The sequence below is a fragment of the Triturus cristatus genome, chromosome 7, assembly GCF_964204655.1.
Source record: "Triturus cristatus chromosome 7, aTriCri1.1, whole genome shotgun sequence".
Taxonomy (NCBI): Eukaryota; Metazoa; Chordata; class Amphibia; order Caudata; family Salamandridae; genus Triturus; species Triturus cristatus.
In genome coordinates, this window is record NC_140590.1 from 1,097,851,419 (window position 1) to 1,097,867,865 (window position 16,447).

The window sequence follows — 16,447 nt, forward strand, 5'->3', positions numbered from 1 at the left end:
GAATCACATGATTTTGTTGATACTATCAGTGTTCAGAACAACCTGCAAAGCAGCAGCATAATGAAAAAGTTCGGGAGTAAAACTAAATACTCCTCCAGAATGGCTGTGGGCGATACATGGGCTTATCATCTATTGCCTTCCTACCCATATAAAGCAACAATGGAAAGGTTGGAGTGCTCAGAGGAAGGAGAGCTTATTCTTTGCTGCTTATACTAGGACACTGATATTGGAGTTCAATATTACAATATCTGAACAGTAATTCAAAACCATACTTGGAAGAACCCACAGCCTTAGCTTTGTATATCTGGGGAAAGGGTGCTATTGGTTTCCTAAAGGAGGCAGAATGTTCCTTGGAAATAGCACCTGTGATCTGCTTGGGTCTAAGAGTCATTTTCTCAATGTGAGGCTTCCAAGACATGGATAAGGATAATGTGATACCCAGACAGTTAAATGAATCCACCCTCTCAAGTGTCATGCCCCATAGCAGTAATCTACTTTTAAAGGTTTAATGCTGATTGAAAGTAAATAACTTTGTCCTTGCTACTTTGATCTTCAAACCACAGGAGGTGCAAACTACTCAAAACAGTATAGTTAGTTAGTGTTGGAGTCCACTAAGATTTTTGGAGATCAATTAGGTGTCATCATCAAGTAGCAAAATAGGTGTCTTAGGTGTCGCTAGAATGGGGCAGTAGTGGTGTGCTGATATAAATAGTGGACTATATCATTAAGATATAAGGAACAAAGTGGGAGCCAGGACACAGCCCTGACAGACTACTTTATTTGCGGGAATCCAATCAGTAAGCCTGCCCAGGTTACCCCGATATACTCTGGCATAATTTTCTTTTTGCAGACAGATGACCAATACTATGAGATCAAGGGGCATACCCATTTCTCGAAGAACCTGCCATAATTTAAAGTGGGGAACTAGGTTGAATTCTGACTTGAGATCGATGAAGGCAATATATAAGCTGCCTCTGATGATAAGAACCATCTTCCAAAATTTCTGAATGAATTGAAAACCCTGAACAATAGTGCTAGTTTTCTAGTGAAAACAGATTAAAGGGAGTTATCATCTTGTATTTTGCGACCCAGTCATGGTTTTGAATTTTTTGGATACAGTCTATAAGTCTTATTGGTCCTGGCAGGTAAGGATCTGTCCCCCTTTTTAGAAACAAGAATAATCTCTGCTCCCTTCTATGAACTCGAGATGGAAGCTCCCTCTACTATGGCATTGGCATTGACAAAGGCAAGAATATACTTGAGTCAATTTTCTCAATCATAGACAAATAAGTCACCTGGAATATCATCTGGTCCAGAAGCTCTTCTAGTGGTAATATCATCACTGGAGGGGGATGTGAGTCTCATGCTCACTTAAACAATACCACAATGTTAATGTTGAATTAAGCTAATACAGGCCGTGGGTTGCTTGTGTTCCCATAACTGAAGATGAGACTTCACAGTTTGTTATGACCTTTCCTATCAAAGCAGGACCAATGATGATTTGTATGCAGATCTCTGGTGGGGCATAGTGGGTAAAAAATGATGAATTGAAAAGTTGACTGCCAGAGTCTGAGACTTTTTCTGCATGCATTATTTCCATTATCTTTGTGTTTTGATGAGTGTGACACTTAATTGTGGCGAGTATGCTCAGATGTGAGTCCTGTATACCCCCCAAGATTCAAACAATTCTTTACTAACAAGGCAAATGTATGTTAAAACTGATATGGATTGGAAGTGTTCTTGTTCAGAGAGGACCTGGCTTGTTATTATGGATGGGACATTTCCCTTTGGACCAAGGTTGATTTTCAGGTACCTTATCTCTGTCTGAAGTGGCACAGTAGGTGAAAAACCATGGACTGGAAAGTGGACTCAACTACCAGTGGCTAAAACTTTTCTTTTTGCAGGCATTTTGCCAATTATCACTGTATTTGAGCTAAAAAATGATGTTGAAGCATGTCCAGTCAGAGTTAAGAACTAAGAAAACCACAATTTTTGTGTTTGGGCATAACAATCAAAGCAGGTAATGCGATATTGTTGCAACATCTTAGTGCAACACTGCATTTAGAAATGTGGCACAGGCTGCCTTCTGCATGTGTTTTACTGTCAATACAAATTCTCTCAGGAAACTAAACACACCCTGGGAGCAATATTTAACTGCAGCACCTACTTCTAGCTTATTATTTGTTCTTCCTTCAAGGTATTTTTTCAAATGTAAAAAGGCTCTTACAAACCAGCTTCAGAGCCACAATGCTATACATACTTGAAGATTAAATCTTGATGAGTCAACATTAACATTAGAAGATTACTTTTGGGGTAAACAATACTCAAATTTGATCCTTAATCTCCTTAATTTTTTCCTTGAAGTCACAGACATTTAATTTTAGTCAAAATCATTTTTCTGAGATTTCCCTTGTTTAAACAAAAAATAGTATACCCTCTCTACTGCTCCCTATCCTTTCCCAAACCTGAACTCTTTCTTTTTCCTAACATATTACCTTTAATCTATCTGTCACCTTAAATCAAGTGACAGACAGGAGTAAAGGGCTGACATTTTCTCATAGGAAAAACAGAACTAATTGCCCAAAGATTTGAAGATCGGAATTTCAATTTTTAAGACAAAGTTGTGCTAGATAAAGATGGTTAGAATTTATAGAATCACCTAATTGAGCAAAAATATCCAATCATTAGATGAAAATACAAAATTAAAGAAAGCAAAAACTGACAAGTGTTGATAACCGCTGATACACATGATGAGGATCAAAGATATTTATTGCCAACCACCTTTAAAATCACTGCTTTATAGGTGAGTCAAGGTTAAGTCAAATATAGCTCATACACTCAAGTATCTCCACTTAGTAAGAACTAAATTCTACCTTTTCTTCTGTCATTCATTTGCAAGATTGATTAAATTTATCATAGAGGATTTACAAGAGAAGCGATAGCAGTACAAACTACTCACCCACTCATGCAAGGCATCATACAAATAAGGACTGGTGTACCTTAACCAACGCAAAACCATTTACCAGCCCACTAGGAAACTCAGATCCAGATTCCTTGCTCTGTCGCATCTGCCAGACATACAGCAGAGGCTGCTCCTTCACCCATCTAGGTGCTAAGACCTGGAATTACCTCCCCCTGCATATCAGAGCCTCACCATCGCTCTTGCAATTCAATTAGGACCTCATGACATGGATGTTCAATCAATAGGAGAACAGGCAGCATTATCTGACAGCGCCTCAAGACCCTCATGGGTGAAGCAGCCACACTCTACAAATCCTGATTGATTGATAGATACGTTCATTTTTCTAGCATCTAGCTGTTAAGCCTAACTTAAACCCTTATGCTGAGCCTCTACCATTGGGCTAATGCAGATAACATTCCTAACAATTCTGTGCAATCAGTCGCCATAGGGTTAAGCCAATGCCTTCCACCATATTGATTGGTAACACACAGCATCCCCACAGAAGGGTATATAGGAATATGTGCTGTATATTGAAAATTGACATATTTGTCTGTTTAAAATAAACAATTTGCTTCATTTATTCTAGATCGGCGTTTCAAACATTTTGTAAATCAAACAATTCATATATAAAAATAAACTATGCTGAAAAATCCCTAACACAAATTCATTATAAAGGATTTTTACCAGTGACTTGATCAGATTCGATGCTGGATTCTCCACATTATTTACTGTGTTTTCCTAAAACACAAAAAGTCGAACAATTAATGAGTTTATAAAGTACTTTGAAAGCTAACAAGTATATTGACAGTTTTCCCCCCAATCTGCAAAAAGTGCACTAATCAGCATAAAAGCATTCCTTGCATTTGGCTACATTCATATCAGAGTATCAGATAATATGCACCTTGGGCCAAAGCCCAGGCCGGGATTTTGCTGAAATGTTCAGCTCCTCACGAAGATGCAGTTACCTTGCATTTTCTGTTTTTATGTAGGTGGGTAAGAGTTTAAAATACTTCAAAGCAAAGGTGCAACCACCCTGGGAAACAGCCTTTACATTGCATTAATTAGCACGCAGTGCCTTTACCATCCATTTTTTATCACACAAATTTTTACCACACATATGAGTAGTCCTCAGTTCAGACTCGTGCCTTTTGCTTAAATGGTGTAAATCTGTTCAGTACATCCAGAGAAAATTAGAGTTAAAAATATAGATATATCTGGGCGGAGCCTAAACACACATCTCATCGTGAGATCTGATTGGCTGTCAGTACTTCATCCAAGAAGTATTGGCAGCCATCTTGGGACCAATATACACGATAGCACCTCATTAAAAAGCATTGCAGTTAATAGAAGGTTTTAAGACATTAGTTACATTAGAAATCATTTGTTGATGGTACCATATTCATTTTAGGAATTGTGGTGTGTTCTACTAAGGTGATTTTACCATGTGAAAAAGCCTTCTGCTGTGATATCATGAATCATGTTTGAGAGAAAACTATTTTCTCATGCTTTTCCCACAGAGGTTTGGAAGGTGATCCTTAAGCTAAACTGAGAGCATATTTTCTGTAAATTCACATTATCTCTCTCGTAGTCATGTGAGAATGAAGTCTGACCTTCTCAGTAAAACATGTACATCCAACAAGGCAGAGACTGTCAGTTGATTCCTTTGTGTTCTACTGCAGCTTCCCAGAGTCTTCTAAAGAACAACTAGAGCGCTAACAGTCTTACTTATGACAAACGTATTGCACACCTGAAGCCATCTTGATTGGAATAAAGTGGTAACATTTAATTTAAAAAGGAAGAAAATGAGAGGGTTCATTTTGCCATAGAAAGTATGATTAGTGCTGCAGACAGAAAAATTAGGGCACATTTTGAATGACTTCTCAAATCATCTTCTATTTGTTGAAAAAAAATTTGACATGCAGACTGAAACATTCACTTTCAATACCAGCAGCAGACTTCCCTGGTGAGCAGTAGCTTTACTACAGTGATCTAATAAGCAACTAGAGTGCTAACATTCTGAATTTATGGCAAATGTGTGACACATCTGAATGCCTTCCTGTTGGAAGCAAAGTAAAAAACTAGGGGTGGGCGGAATTTGCGTAATCGCGTTACGCAAATCTCCGCGAAACGGTAAAAATGCTCCGCGAAAATGCAGAAATTCTGCGAACACGCGGAATTGCTTGTTCGCGATACTTTTTTCCTGTTCGCAATCGCTGTTTGCGTGCTCGCGGTGAAATATCTCACGAACACGCATATTGAGAACGCGAACAAGCAAAAAATTTGGCGAAGTTGCGGAACGTAGATTTTTTTGCAATTTTGCGTTCTCCGCGGAACGCGAAATTACCCAAATTTCGCAAATTCCGCGAACGGAACGGAATTTACCGCCCAGGCCTATAAAAAACTGAAAGTATTTCCTACTGGGGAGACTGTAGTAAATGAGGAAATTAGGAAACTTCATAACAAATAAGTCTCCCACAATGGCCACCAGAGACAAAAGAGCCCAAATGTAGCACAAATATCACCCAGATGTAGCCCAAGTATAGCCCAATGACAGAATGTCCCAGAGTGTTCTAACGAACAACTAGAGCGCTAACAGTCTTACTTATGACAAAAGTATGGCACACCTGAAGCCATCTTGATTGGAATAAATTGGTAACACTTAAAACATTTAATTTACAAAGGAACAAAATGAGGGGGTTAATTTTGCCATAGAAGTTAAGATTAGTGCTGCAGAAAGAAAAATTAGGGCACATTTTGACTTCTCAAATCCTCTTCTATTTCATAAAAAAATTCTGACATGCAGACTAAAACATGCACTTTGAATACCAGCAGCAGACTTCCCTGGTGAGCAGTAGCTTTACTACAGCGATCTAATGAGCAACTAACTAGAGTGCTAACATTCAGAATTTAAGGCAAATGTGTGACACATCTGAATGCCTTCTTGATGGAACCAAAGTAAAAAACTGAAAGTATTTCCTACTGAGGAGACTGCAGTAAATGAGGAAATTAGGAAACTTCATAACAAATAAATCTCCCAAGATGGCCACCAGAGACAAAGAGCCCAAATGTAGCCCAAATATCACCCAGATGTAGCCCAAGTATAGCCCAATGACAGAATGTCCCAGAGTGTTATTATTGTTATTAGTGCCTTAAAAGTGGGGCTGCGGGGGTCCTATGCGGTAGCTGGGCCCAGTTCAAGTAAAGGGTCAGGGTCAGATGGGGCCCCTCTGGTGTGTAAGTTAATCATTACCAAGAGACAAATGACACTCGGTGAGTTTGATTTCCCCTGACACAATGGTGACCACCCTTTTAAGCATGCTATTGATGCTACTGGTGACAGGGCGTGCATTTGTTTGCCCGATGCGCTTCCCCATGATATGTTTTAAAACAAATAAAACAGTTTGCAGCTGTCAGGGTAAGCCAGGAATTTAAACTTGAACTTGGGGGCACTCATCTCATTGCATCTGAAGGCCTCGTAAGGGGGTGGCACTGCCCTGCCTCTTCCTGTCGCTGAAGGACGCAGATGGGCCCACCCTGGGTGTGGCCCGGGCACGCCCGCGCATGTCCTGCACTGCTGGAGCGGCGATGTACTTTTCCGCACCGCCTGACACAGACACAGTGATGTCAGTGCCTTCTGGGGCTTGGAGTCGCCCCTGGATTGTGGTGCTGGCTGTGGCTGTAGCTCTGGTGCTGCCTCTCGCTGCTGGTGGCTCCTGCGCTGCGGGAGCTGCGATGGGCTTTTACACGCCTCCGGGCGTGAACACAGTGATGTCAGCACCTCCCGGCGCTTAACTTGTGGGGCTTGCAGTCCCCCCTGAATTGTGCTGCTGGCTGTGGCTGTAGCTCCAGTGCTGCCTCTCGCTGATGGCGGCTTCCGCGCTCCATGCGAGGGCAGCAATGCGTCAGTTCTGAGCTGAGGGTGATGTACCGGTTCTGAGACAGGGCAGTTCTGGAGGTGATGTACTGTGTTTCTCCATGCAGTAGGGGTGATATATTGATCTTTTCCACACAGTGGTGGCAATGCAGTAGTTCTGAAGCAGCTGTACTGAAGGTGATACTCAGGATCCATGTATGATACATCAATCCTGCTTCTGCAACAGCGGTGATGCATTGATTCTGCTCTCGATGCAATGGTCACTTTAGGCCCACTTCAAAGGGTCCAGGACTGGGGTGCCACACCTTGGCAGGGCACTGTCGAAATGTCGTCGGAGACTGGTTTAAAGTTTTTTATATCCCCGAGACTTCAGATTAGGAGGCCAGCCAGCTAGCCCTTGACTGACTCTGCGTTCAAGTGATGCAGCTCCAGTCCTTCTCACCCAGGTAAGAGAGATCAGCAGGCAGCCGGTCAACACAGTAAGGCAGGAATTGAGCAAACAGCAGTCCAGCAGAATGGCTTTCCTTTAGCAGCACAGTAGTTCTTCTTCCTGGCAGAGTGGTCACAGGTCCAGAAGAGTACTCAAGTCATGGTGTAAGAATTCCAGTACTTGTACGCAGTTGTTCCATTGAAGTGGGGGAGACTTCAAGGAGATTTGTATGAAATGCACAGAGGTCCTCCTTTACTGCCCTGGCTCCAGACACACTACAGGAGGGTATATTGACCTTTGTGTGGGGACAGGACACATCCTGTTCAGGTGTACGTGTAAGGCTTTGCTCAGTTCCTCTCTCCCATCTCCCTGGATGGCCCATCAAGTCACACTTAAGCTCCCATTACATATGGCTGTCCAGGGAAAATACACAAAGCCCAGCTGTCACCCTCCCCGAACATGTATCAGAGACAGGCACCAGCAACCAAATTGCTAAAGTAGGAAAAGGCCAACTTTCTAAAAGTGACATTTTCAGACTAGCAATTTAAAATCAACTTTACCATAAGTTATGATTTTAAATTGTGAGTCCAGAGACACGCCAATCAAAATGTCTTTCTCTTAGCAATTGAAAATTACACTTAAAAATGTAATAAGGTGATCCCAATGTTATGATAGATAGGCCTTGCATTAGTAAAAAACGAATTTGAGAGCTTTTCCCTACTAGGAAATGCTAAACTTAAAGGTACAATACATTGCATCCTGCCCCCTGGGTTGTCCAGAGCCTACCATAGGGGTGACTAATATTCTTAAAAAGGGAAGGGATTATACCTGGCAAGATGTTTATCTTGTCAGGTCGAAATAGCAATTTACATTGCACACACAAGCCCTGCTACATCAGGCCTGAGCCATAGTTAGAGGGCTACTTAAGTGGGTGGCACAATAATTGCTGCAGGACCACTAGTAGCATTTAATTTACAGGTCCTGGGCACATGTAGTGCGCTTTACGAAGGACTTTCAAGTAGAACCAATGTTAACATGTTTACAGGAGAGAGCACAGGCACATTAGCACTGGTTACTAGTAATAAAGTGAACAGAGTCCTAAAGCCAGCAAAAGCGAGGTCAGAAAAAGTAGAGGAGATAGGAAAAATGTTGGAGGGAAGCCCACAATGAGGCAGGCAGGACTAACAGAAATTCATATTTATTTTGTAATGCGGTTTTGATTTCCTTTATCTTTCAACTGTAAAGTATTTTTAATAATAAGTCTCCCCTTCAAACAGATTTTGTACTCATGATGTAATCGGACTACTTGGCGATGCATGTATCTTGTGCGGTAGATAACGCACACATGATAGAAAATGAGATGAGTGTAGATGAAAGATACTGGGTGTAAACATTATGTTCCTGAGCATTATAAACACATGTGGCCCAATATGTCAGTTGACGGGAGACTTGAGTAAAATTTAAATTACACCAAAGATCTGCCCTTCCTGCTGGTTACCTTCTAGTGAAAGAAAACTCTTTATGATGTGGAATTACAACTCAAATATGTGCCAATTATCTACAATTAGTTTGAAATATGTTGCAGATGATGAAAAGAAACCATCTAGTAATGATAGCCACTAGTAAATATGTTGCAAAAATCTGAATTTACTAGTATCATTATGTTATATTTAATGAAAATATATTTTTTATTTTAAATGAATTCTTCTCTTTCCTCAATCCTTTGTGAAACAAGGGATAGTTAGTCTACTTTTCAACATTAAGTCAGCTTTGGTGGCCCCATTAATATATCACATTAGAGCGCATAGCCACTTGAACGCTTACTTCAATGCGGCCACCATCTGTCTAGACATATGCGTGCTCTCACTCACCGAGGTGGCACAGGAAGCCATCAACCACTCTTTTGCAGGTGCAGCATGCCACGAGTCATTGCACGTCGTTGCCAGCATGTGCCGCATTTTAGCATAACAATAACTGTGGTAGTCACCAAGACAATGACTACAGCACCTTTTAAGATTGCATTTTATGTTGCTATAATCTATGTGTCTTGTCCTTTTTCTCCCCCGACAGGTTTTTTTGACAAGTGTCATTAAGTACGCTGACACTTACACCACACACCTTAGCGCATGTGTAGGTACCTCACTGGATTCATGTGTCATTTTTCACCTTTGCCACTCACTACTCTCACTCACCTGGTCCTGAAGAAAGCCCTATCACACGTCTTTAATGGGCTGAAACATGTATACCTAAACAAATAGTCAACTAACGATAATAATCTCCTGATAGTTGCATCACATATATATCTTTTAACCATATCCTGAGCCGCCAATATTAAAGTCTAAAGGCAAGGATTCTCAGAGATATTTTTAACATAATCAATTCACGTCACATCACATATCTGCACCGCACCAGCTCCGCTGTAACCAGGCATTATAGCACAACCCCGGGGACATTCGGCAAACCGGTTGGGACCTCAATGATGATGCATGACTCCAACTAGGTTGGTGTGTGAGGGGTCTTTTAAGTACACCTAATGGGTCCATGTACTTACCACACATAGTGATTGCAACACACATGCATAGTGGGTTCATCCACATTATTTAAGTCTAGCATTACATTGGGGATCAGGACGTACCCCCTTTTCTTTCCCTCGCCCTCTTCTTGTTTTTCCAGTTATAATGTTTTTGCCATTCATTCACATCTCTTACTGTTGAGCGGCTCGTACTGTTTACCTTTACCGCTGAACATGCACTCCATGGATATTCGCTGCAGGAGTCTAAAGGGACAATGCGCAACAAACCCAACTGAAAATGGGTCTGTTGAAAGCCCAATCAGAATTTAGTATAGGAATGGGGCTGACATTGCTTCACCCAATTCCAACCTGTGCTATCTAAAAAGCATCACCTCCTGAGCCGGTCTCTAGCTTCAGGCATGCTGCACTGATTTGGACATGCATTGTATGTTCATGGCTTGTAAATGTTTGAGGGGAGCTCACATGTAGCATGGCTCTCAATTCACAATACTATATTGATACTCCTTTCCCATTGCTGATGACCCTTAATGCTGTCAGCACAGAGACAACAGAAATGAAAGCACTCAAATGAACAGGTCTGTCCGTTCACTTGTATTAATGTTTGCTCCTTTAGCTGTGAGAGGCAACTTCTCTATTATTATATGTATGAGTTGATGCGGCCGTGCTCCATATGCCAAAGCAACCACTATTTTACACTAGAATTTTGTGAATATCTAAAAGTAGTAATGTTCTCAAAATGGTACCAGTAAAATGACTCTTATATCTTACTCACAAATGGAACTACCTTTGTGAATAGCCTACTCAGTCTATTATTTCAACAGGAAAAAGAAAAGTAGAACTATAACAAAGTATGTACTATACTGCACCCTAAACACACTACACAAAGGCTGGCCATATAGTGCAAGCCTATGAGGATATAATGCACAGGAAGCATGTATAACATCGAATATCTTAACTTGACAAGAGTCAAAAGAAACTACATGTTCCTCCTATTGCTGTTTGAATCTAAATCAAAAATTCACAGGACTCCTTCCAACAAGAAAGGTTGACATGTTTCAGGCAATGCAATTAAATGCCTTCTCAGGACTGAGGAAGTCAAGGAAAATAATATCAAAATGCCTAGGTTAAGGCATAAATACCTCAGGTTCCATATTCGATAGGTGAAAGCGCTTTGCCTGCATGTTTGGTTTGGTCAGTAAGGTAGAAAGATTTAGGAGTATATGAAGGGGACAATGAATTGTAGGGAGGAGTACTTTCCCACCTCCGTGTTTATTAGATTATTATTTTCCGTCATTGACTAGAGAAGACGTGTACTAGCAAGGGAAAGCTGGAAATATGTACATATGACCGTGTGATTATTAGGTGGTCATGGGAACATGCACACAAACTGAATTACGGGAAAGAGACAATGTGGTACCTTGAAGATGTGGAATTACAATGAGAAGTTAAAAATACAGTTGTTTTTGATAGCTGTACATCTAGTTTAAATCAAATGGATACAGAAGGCAGGACTGAAACTGACTATTGAGACTAAATAAGGGCAATTTAAGATAAAAAAACTTGTTAGATAGGAGCACCAATGATCTTGAAACAGCTAATACTGAGATTGGTATGGAGAGTGTCTGAGAAGACATTGGTTATCAATATTGCACGATAGGAGATGAACAGAGTGTGTGTTTTGGTCAGTGACATCAAATTGGTTAGTCCAAGCTTGTTTTAAAGAATTGGAGATCATAGAGATGAAAAAATGGGCTCCTGGGCATATTCCTAAATATAATGGGGGGTGCTTTCCAACCAAAAGAAAAAGAGTTATTTGTCTGGGGAGTGGGAGGAGATATTCAAATACATATGTGTTACTTTACTTGCTGATTATGGTTGTATTCTCTTCAATGCCTAAATGCTGGGGGTGCTTTTAATTGTGAGCTCTGCCTTTCCTGAATTAAAGTAGACTATTGATAAATTATTCTAATGGTGTTCCTTCTCTATGCTTTCATACAGCCTTCTTCTGACATAGAGAAGAAACAGAGGGTAGCAGAGATTCATGCTTCCATTGATATCCAACAAGTCTGTGGAAATGAGTTGAACACTATAAGGGTACACTTGCACTTTTCTACCATCTACCACTTACCTTAAGTCCTTAGAGACCGCAGAGAGACTCTCAAAATAGGGGAAGATTATTCATCACCATGAATGTACATCTAATAGTGTCATTTACTTTGCTGGTTAGTCAAAAAGATTGACATGTTTTCCAGGACAAGGTTTTGACTTCACAGTGCAGTACAGTTAGTCATCTATGGGTAGCTAAGTGAGAAATGGGTAACAGAGGAGAGCAGTTTTATAGCAGCAACACTTACATCGATTCCTATGATCTGTGAAGACCCAGTGAGAGAGGGTGAAGTATATTATGCACAAATGCACTGCCAGGATAGAACGCATAAGCTCCTTGTTTTGGCAGTTGGATCTGTAGATCAAGCAGGCCATACACAAACTACACTATCTATTGGAAAAAATACCATGCGTATGAAAAAAGACCAGGGTCTTAGATTAAATAAAGATGAAGGACTACATTATGGAGTTGACAAAAATACACTTACCAAAGCTTCAGTTACTGCTTCAAGAACCGGAAGAAGACAACCCACATCTTTCTAAAAGACAATGTAAAATAAATAGTTACAAGAAAGAACAAAAAGGACAACTTCATTTGTGAAAGATACCATTTCAGTTTTCAAAAGCAGTGTTAATTTTTTTAGATACATACCTCTTACCTCTAACTGAAAGGGGGCATGAAACATTGTATGATAAATCATTGGCATGTAGATAATATAGCAACAAGGTTTGGGAAAGCCAATAGTTCCCGTCTTTGGGACCTATTGGCTATGCAAGCTGTTTTAGCAAAGCTGTAGAGCATTCCCCAATACTTTTCAATATGGCTAAGGCAGAACATTTTTAAAAGCCTGTGATGCTGTAGCTCAACTTATTTTAAAGGCAAGCAGAACACGTATGCGCCTACAAAATTACAATAGCCTTGTTTTTTTCATTTGCTAATCCAAGTTGAATCGCTAAAAAAAAACAGAATATGTGATAGAGTTTTAACTTTTAAAGCGAGTGTGGGAAGCAACACAGAGGCCATAGTTAGGAGGCAATGCAAAGCAAACGGGTGAGAGGGAGAGGTAGAGAGCAATGTGGAAAGCAGGGGGAAAAGGACCAGGGCAAGAAAGTAATATGGGGAGAACCACATAAGGATAAGCACATCACAGAGTGAATAAAGGGGACAAGTACATTAGCAAGTGAGAATAATATGCAGCATGTAGGAGGAAGTCAAATATACTTAAGCACTCCATGCATTCTCATGGAGTGCTTAATGCAAAAGTAGGGCCCAGAAAGTGAGTACTACTTGGGCACAAGTAAATTGACAATGATCCAGGGGATGCATTTCTGGCAGCATTGCTGCTGTTGCAGTGGGACTACATAACCCAGCAGCCCACAGACAGGAGGAAGGGCGCCAGCTATCTTTTGTGCTCTGTCCCGCTCTGTGACACCCACAGCGTGGGACACTCCTGCACCAACGGAGCTTGGAAGAGACTGGGCCCCCTCTCTTGACTACAGTATCCAGCTTTGCCTACAGTTCCCCAAAAACTTCAAAATGGGCAAAAGGAAAATTAATGTGTACCATGCTAGCATCCTTTGCAAAGCATCTAAGTTTATGACTAATAATTCAAGTAATTTTAAGGGTGTGATTGAAAGAGAAATTAGCAGTACTGAAGAGCGCAAACCTACAATGCAAAACTCAACTGAAGAAATGTTCGAAACTCCATCAATAAACTCTATTCCAAATCTACCTGGTAGCAAGAAGGCTGTGACTGAGACGGTATCAACAAACCCAGGTGGTTGAAAACGCTGCTAGTACCTGTCTCACAGTGATCCAGAAAGTTAAGCATATGCTGGGCTTTCAGGGTAAGGTTCACACAAATACACAAAAGAATGGGCCAGTCAGTTGACGTGCTTTCATTGATGAGCCACACCATGGAAAACAGGGTGGAGTGGTCGCCGGGGGCAAGGGTCTCTATTTTCAGCACAAACGTTATATGGTCAGGCATGTTTTTCCTTATCTCAGAGGGGCATTACTGGTAAATACAAGGGTAGTGCTTTACCTGTGGGCTTCATTTATAAAACTCCAGAGATAAGTGATTTTGCCAACAAGCAGATGGTTGATCAGAGGCATGATTACTCCCTATACAATGTCACTATTATGAATCGATTTGCTGGTCTGGGGTATTTGGATGCAAACGATTGCCTCAATGATCCAACAAACTGACCTTGATGTACTTATGTTGAGCCTTAGGAACAAAGAAATGGAAAGGTTCATGTGTAATAATTACAAGTGTATTAGCCATGATTAAGTAACATCAATCACAAAACACTACCTGCCAGAACACTTTTACTTGTGATCAAAGCAATTGTAATCAGTTAGCTCCAAGTATTACTGAACCGATTTCAATAGCATTGCAAAAGGTTATCTGTCAGAAAACTGCTACTTGTGGTTTAAGTAATTTGAATCAGTTACCTTCCAGAACCACTGAACCAATTTCTAACCAAAATAAAAAATGGCGCCTTTGGCTGGCGATGAAATAGGACGCACCTCACTGTGTCTCCGTTTCCCTGTGGCCGGACTATACTTATCTGATGGCATCGGGACCTGGGAGGGGATAGCGGGACTAGTGCTGACCAGCTACTAGTTGCCTGCTGCCCATTGTGAGTGCCTGGAGCCCCTGGGGGTGAATTGCTGACCTGAAACATCGAGGCCTGGGAGCCAGAAAAGACTGGGTTTGACATCTTGAAACCAGGCTGAGGCAGGGGCAAGGGGCTCTTGAGGGCCAGGGGCCAATCTTTAAAGTGCATCGGGCCCTCTGCTGTGGCCACCCTAAGATGCAGATGTAGCCCGCCCGCCGGAGAGCGATACCACCATCTTGGGGGACTGTTGTTTGATGGAGACCTTGGGTGTCTGACTCCATGGGGCTTGGAGCCTCGATCCCCTGGTCTTGGCAGGAAGAAGCTGGCCAGGTTGGGCTCAGGAGGGGCCCATACGGCCAGGATTGGGCACACATCGGACCCCCTGTTGCTCGCATAGGAAAGCTCTGGGTGGGCGGCCCATGCTTCGGCTTTCCCCAAGGTGTCTGGGCCTGACTGCAGGGTACAGTGAGGGAGCGGTGGTGAGCCTGTGGGCCCCCTTGAGTGTGCTGGTGTCGGGGTCTGAAGATGTCCCACCCCTGGGTCTGATATTGGGACTGGGGTTCCGGCATTAAGGTGAGAGACTTCCTTGACATATCATCTGTGCACCTGCTTGCGGCATGGGACTTGCAGTGCCTGGCGGTGTGATTGGCTGCCTTATTGGATGGCAGGTGTTCCCACCGCCTCCTCCTGAGTGACCGAAGGAGCTGAGGCCTGCTGCTCAGGACAGATCTCTATAGTTGGTGCCAGAGGCTCGGGAACTGCTCTACCTCATGATGGACTCCTGCCCCAGCAGCCCTGACCTGCGCACTGCTCGACCCAGGATCTCTATATGCCCGGAATGGACAGCTGTACCGCGCTCAAGGCACATGTCCCAGTCCAAGGAAAAGTCGACCTCCCAGGCTAAATAAGACATCATACAGCATCTCCGTTCCATGGATGGCGCTCAATCTCCCACTCATTCTCCTCTGGCCTCTGTGGCAACTTTCCTACAAACACCTTGAGTACAGTTGCAGCCAACTAACATGCTCCACCTGGCCCTTGGTGTCTGCCCTGGTGGCCTCGTCATCTTGATATGCAGACAAGTGATGCACAAGCTGGAATTCCTGGGCCTAACCTGACAGGGCTGTCCCCTGATTGGTTTCAGGTCTGCCTCAGTAGCTTCCCCTCTGCCTCCACTTCCCATCTTTAGAGCGGTTCATGTTTGGAGCTGACCCAATGCTCTCCTGGGTCCAAGAAAGGACTCCTGTGTTATGTGGTCAGCCGCCAGGACAAGAGGCTGGGACTTGCAAAGAAGATTTTCTCAGCCCCTGTTCAACTTGTCCCCATGGGGAGTGACTTCCTCAGAATAGACCTGGTTTCCACCAATGGAACATTCCAGGACTTGAATGGCTCGTTATGGCCCTGTTGGCATTATTGAATTTGTTCTCGCTGTCTTACTCCTCTTTTTCCTCTCCATTTTGTCCCTGAAGCCCTGGGATTAGAAGTAACCCTGGGCGGACAACTAAGTTTGCGTAGTTTGTGCTACTTTGCGCTACACGATTTGCACATAGCACAGTGAAAAATCACACAGCGTAGCGTAGTTGACAATTTTTGCTCGCTCGCGGTCCTCAACATCAAATTGGCGACAGAGAGCAAACAAAACAACATCCCAGCGAGACTTTTTCCTCGTTCGTGATCAGCAACATCAAGTTGCCGATCGCAAGCATAGAAAATAAACCTCCGGGCGAGATTCTCAATGCGGGGAGGTCAGGTTTCTCATTGCGAGTGGTCGCGTATGCTCGCGACTGCTCGCGCTGAGAAACTACCAGTCTGCGTTGAGAAAGCTGCCGCTCGAGTAAAAATCTACTAGAGCGGCAGAGAATGACAGATCACACTGTGCAAGATGCCATTTTCAATGATTGCACAGTGCGGACAAGC

The 16,447-nt window shown here is 42.5% G+C and overlaps 1 protein-coding gene across 1 annotated transcript in view; it reads right to left on the minus strand.

Moving 5' to 3' along the window:
- Positions 1-16,447, minus strand: part of LOC146811153 (uncharacterized) — a 224,270-nt gene that overhangs the window by 142,621 nt on the left and 65,202 nt on the right. Inside the window, exons 5-6 of the mRNA XM_085618217.1 lie at positions 12,394-12,444; positions 3,647-3,700 (exon numbers count right to left, since the gene is read on the minus strand). Coding sequence (XP_085474343.1) covers positions 3,647-3,700; positions 12,394-12,444 — 105 coding nt within the window. The remainder of the gene's footprint in view (positions 1-3,646; positions 3,701-12,393; positions 12,445-16,447) is intronic.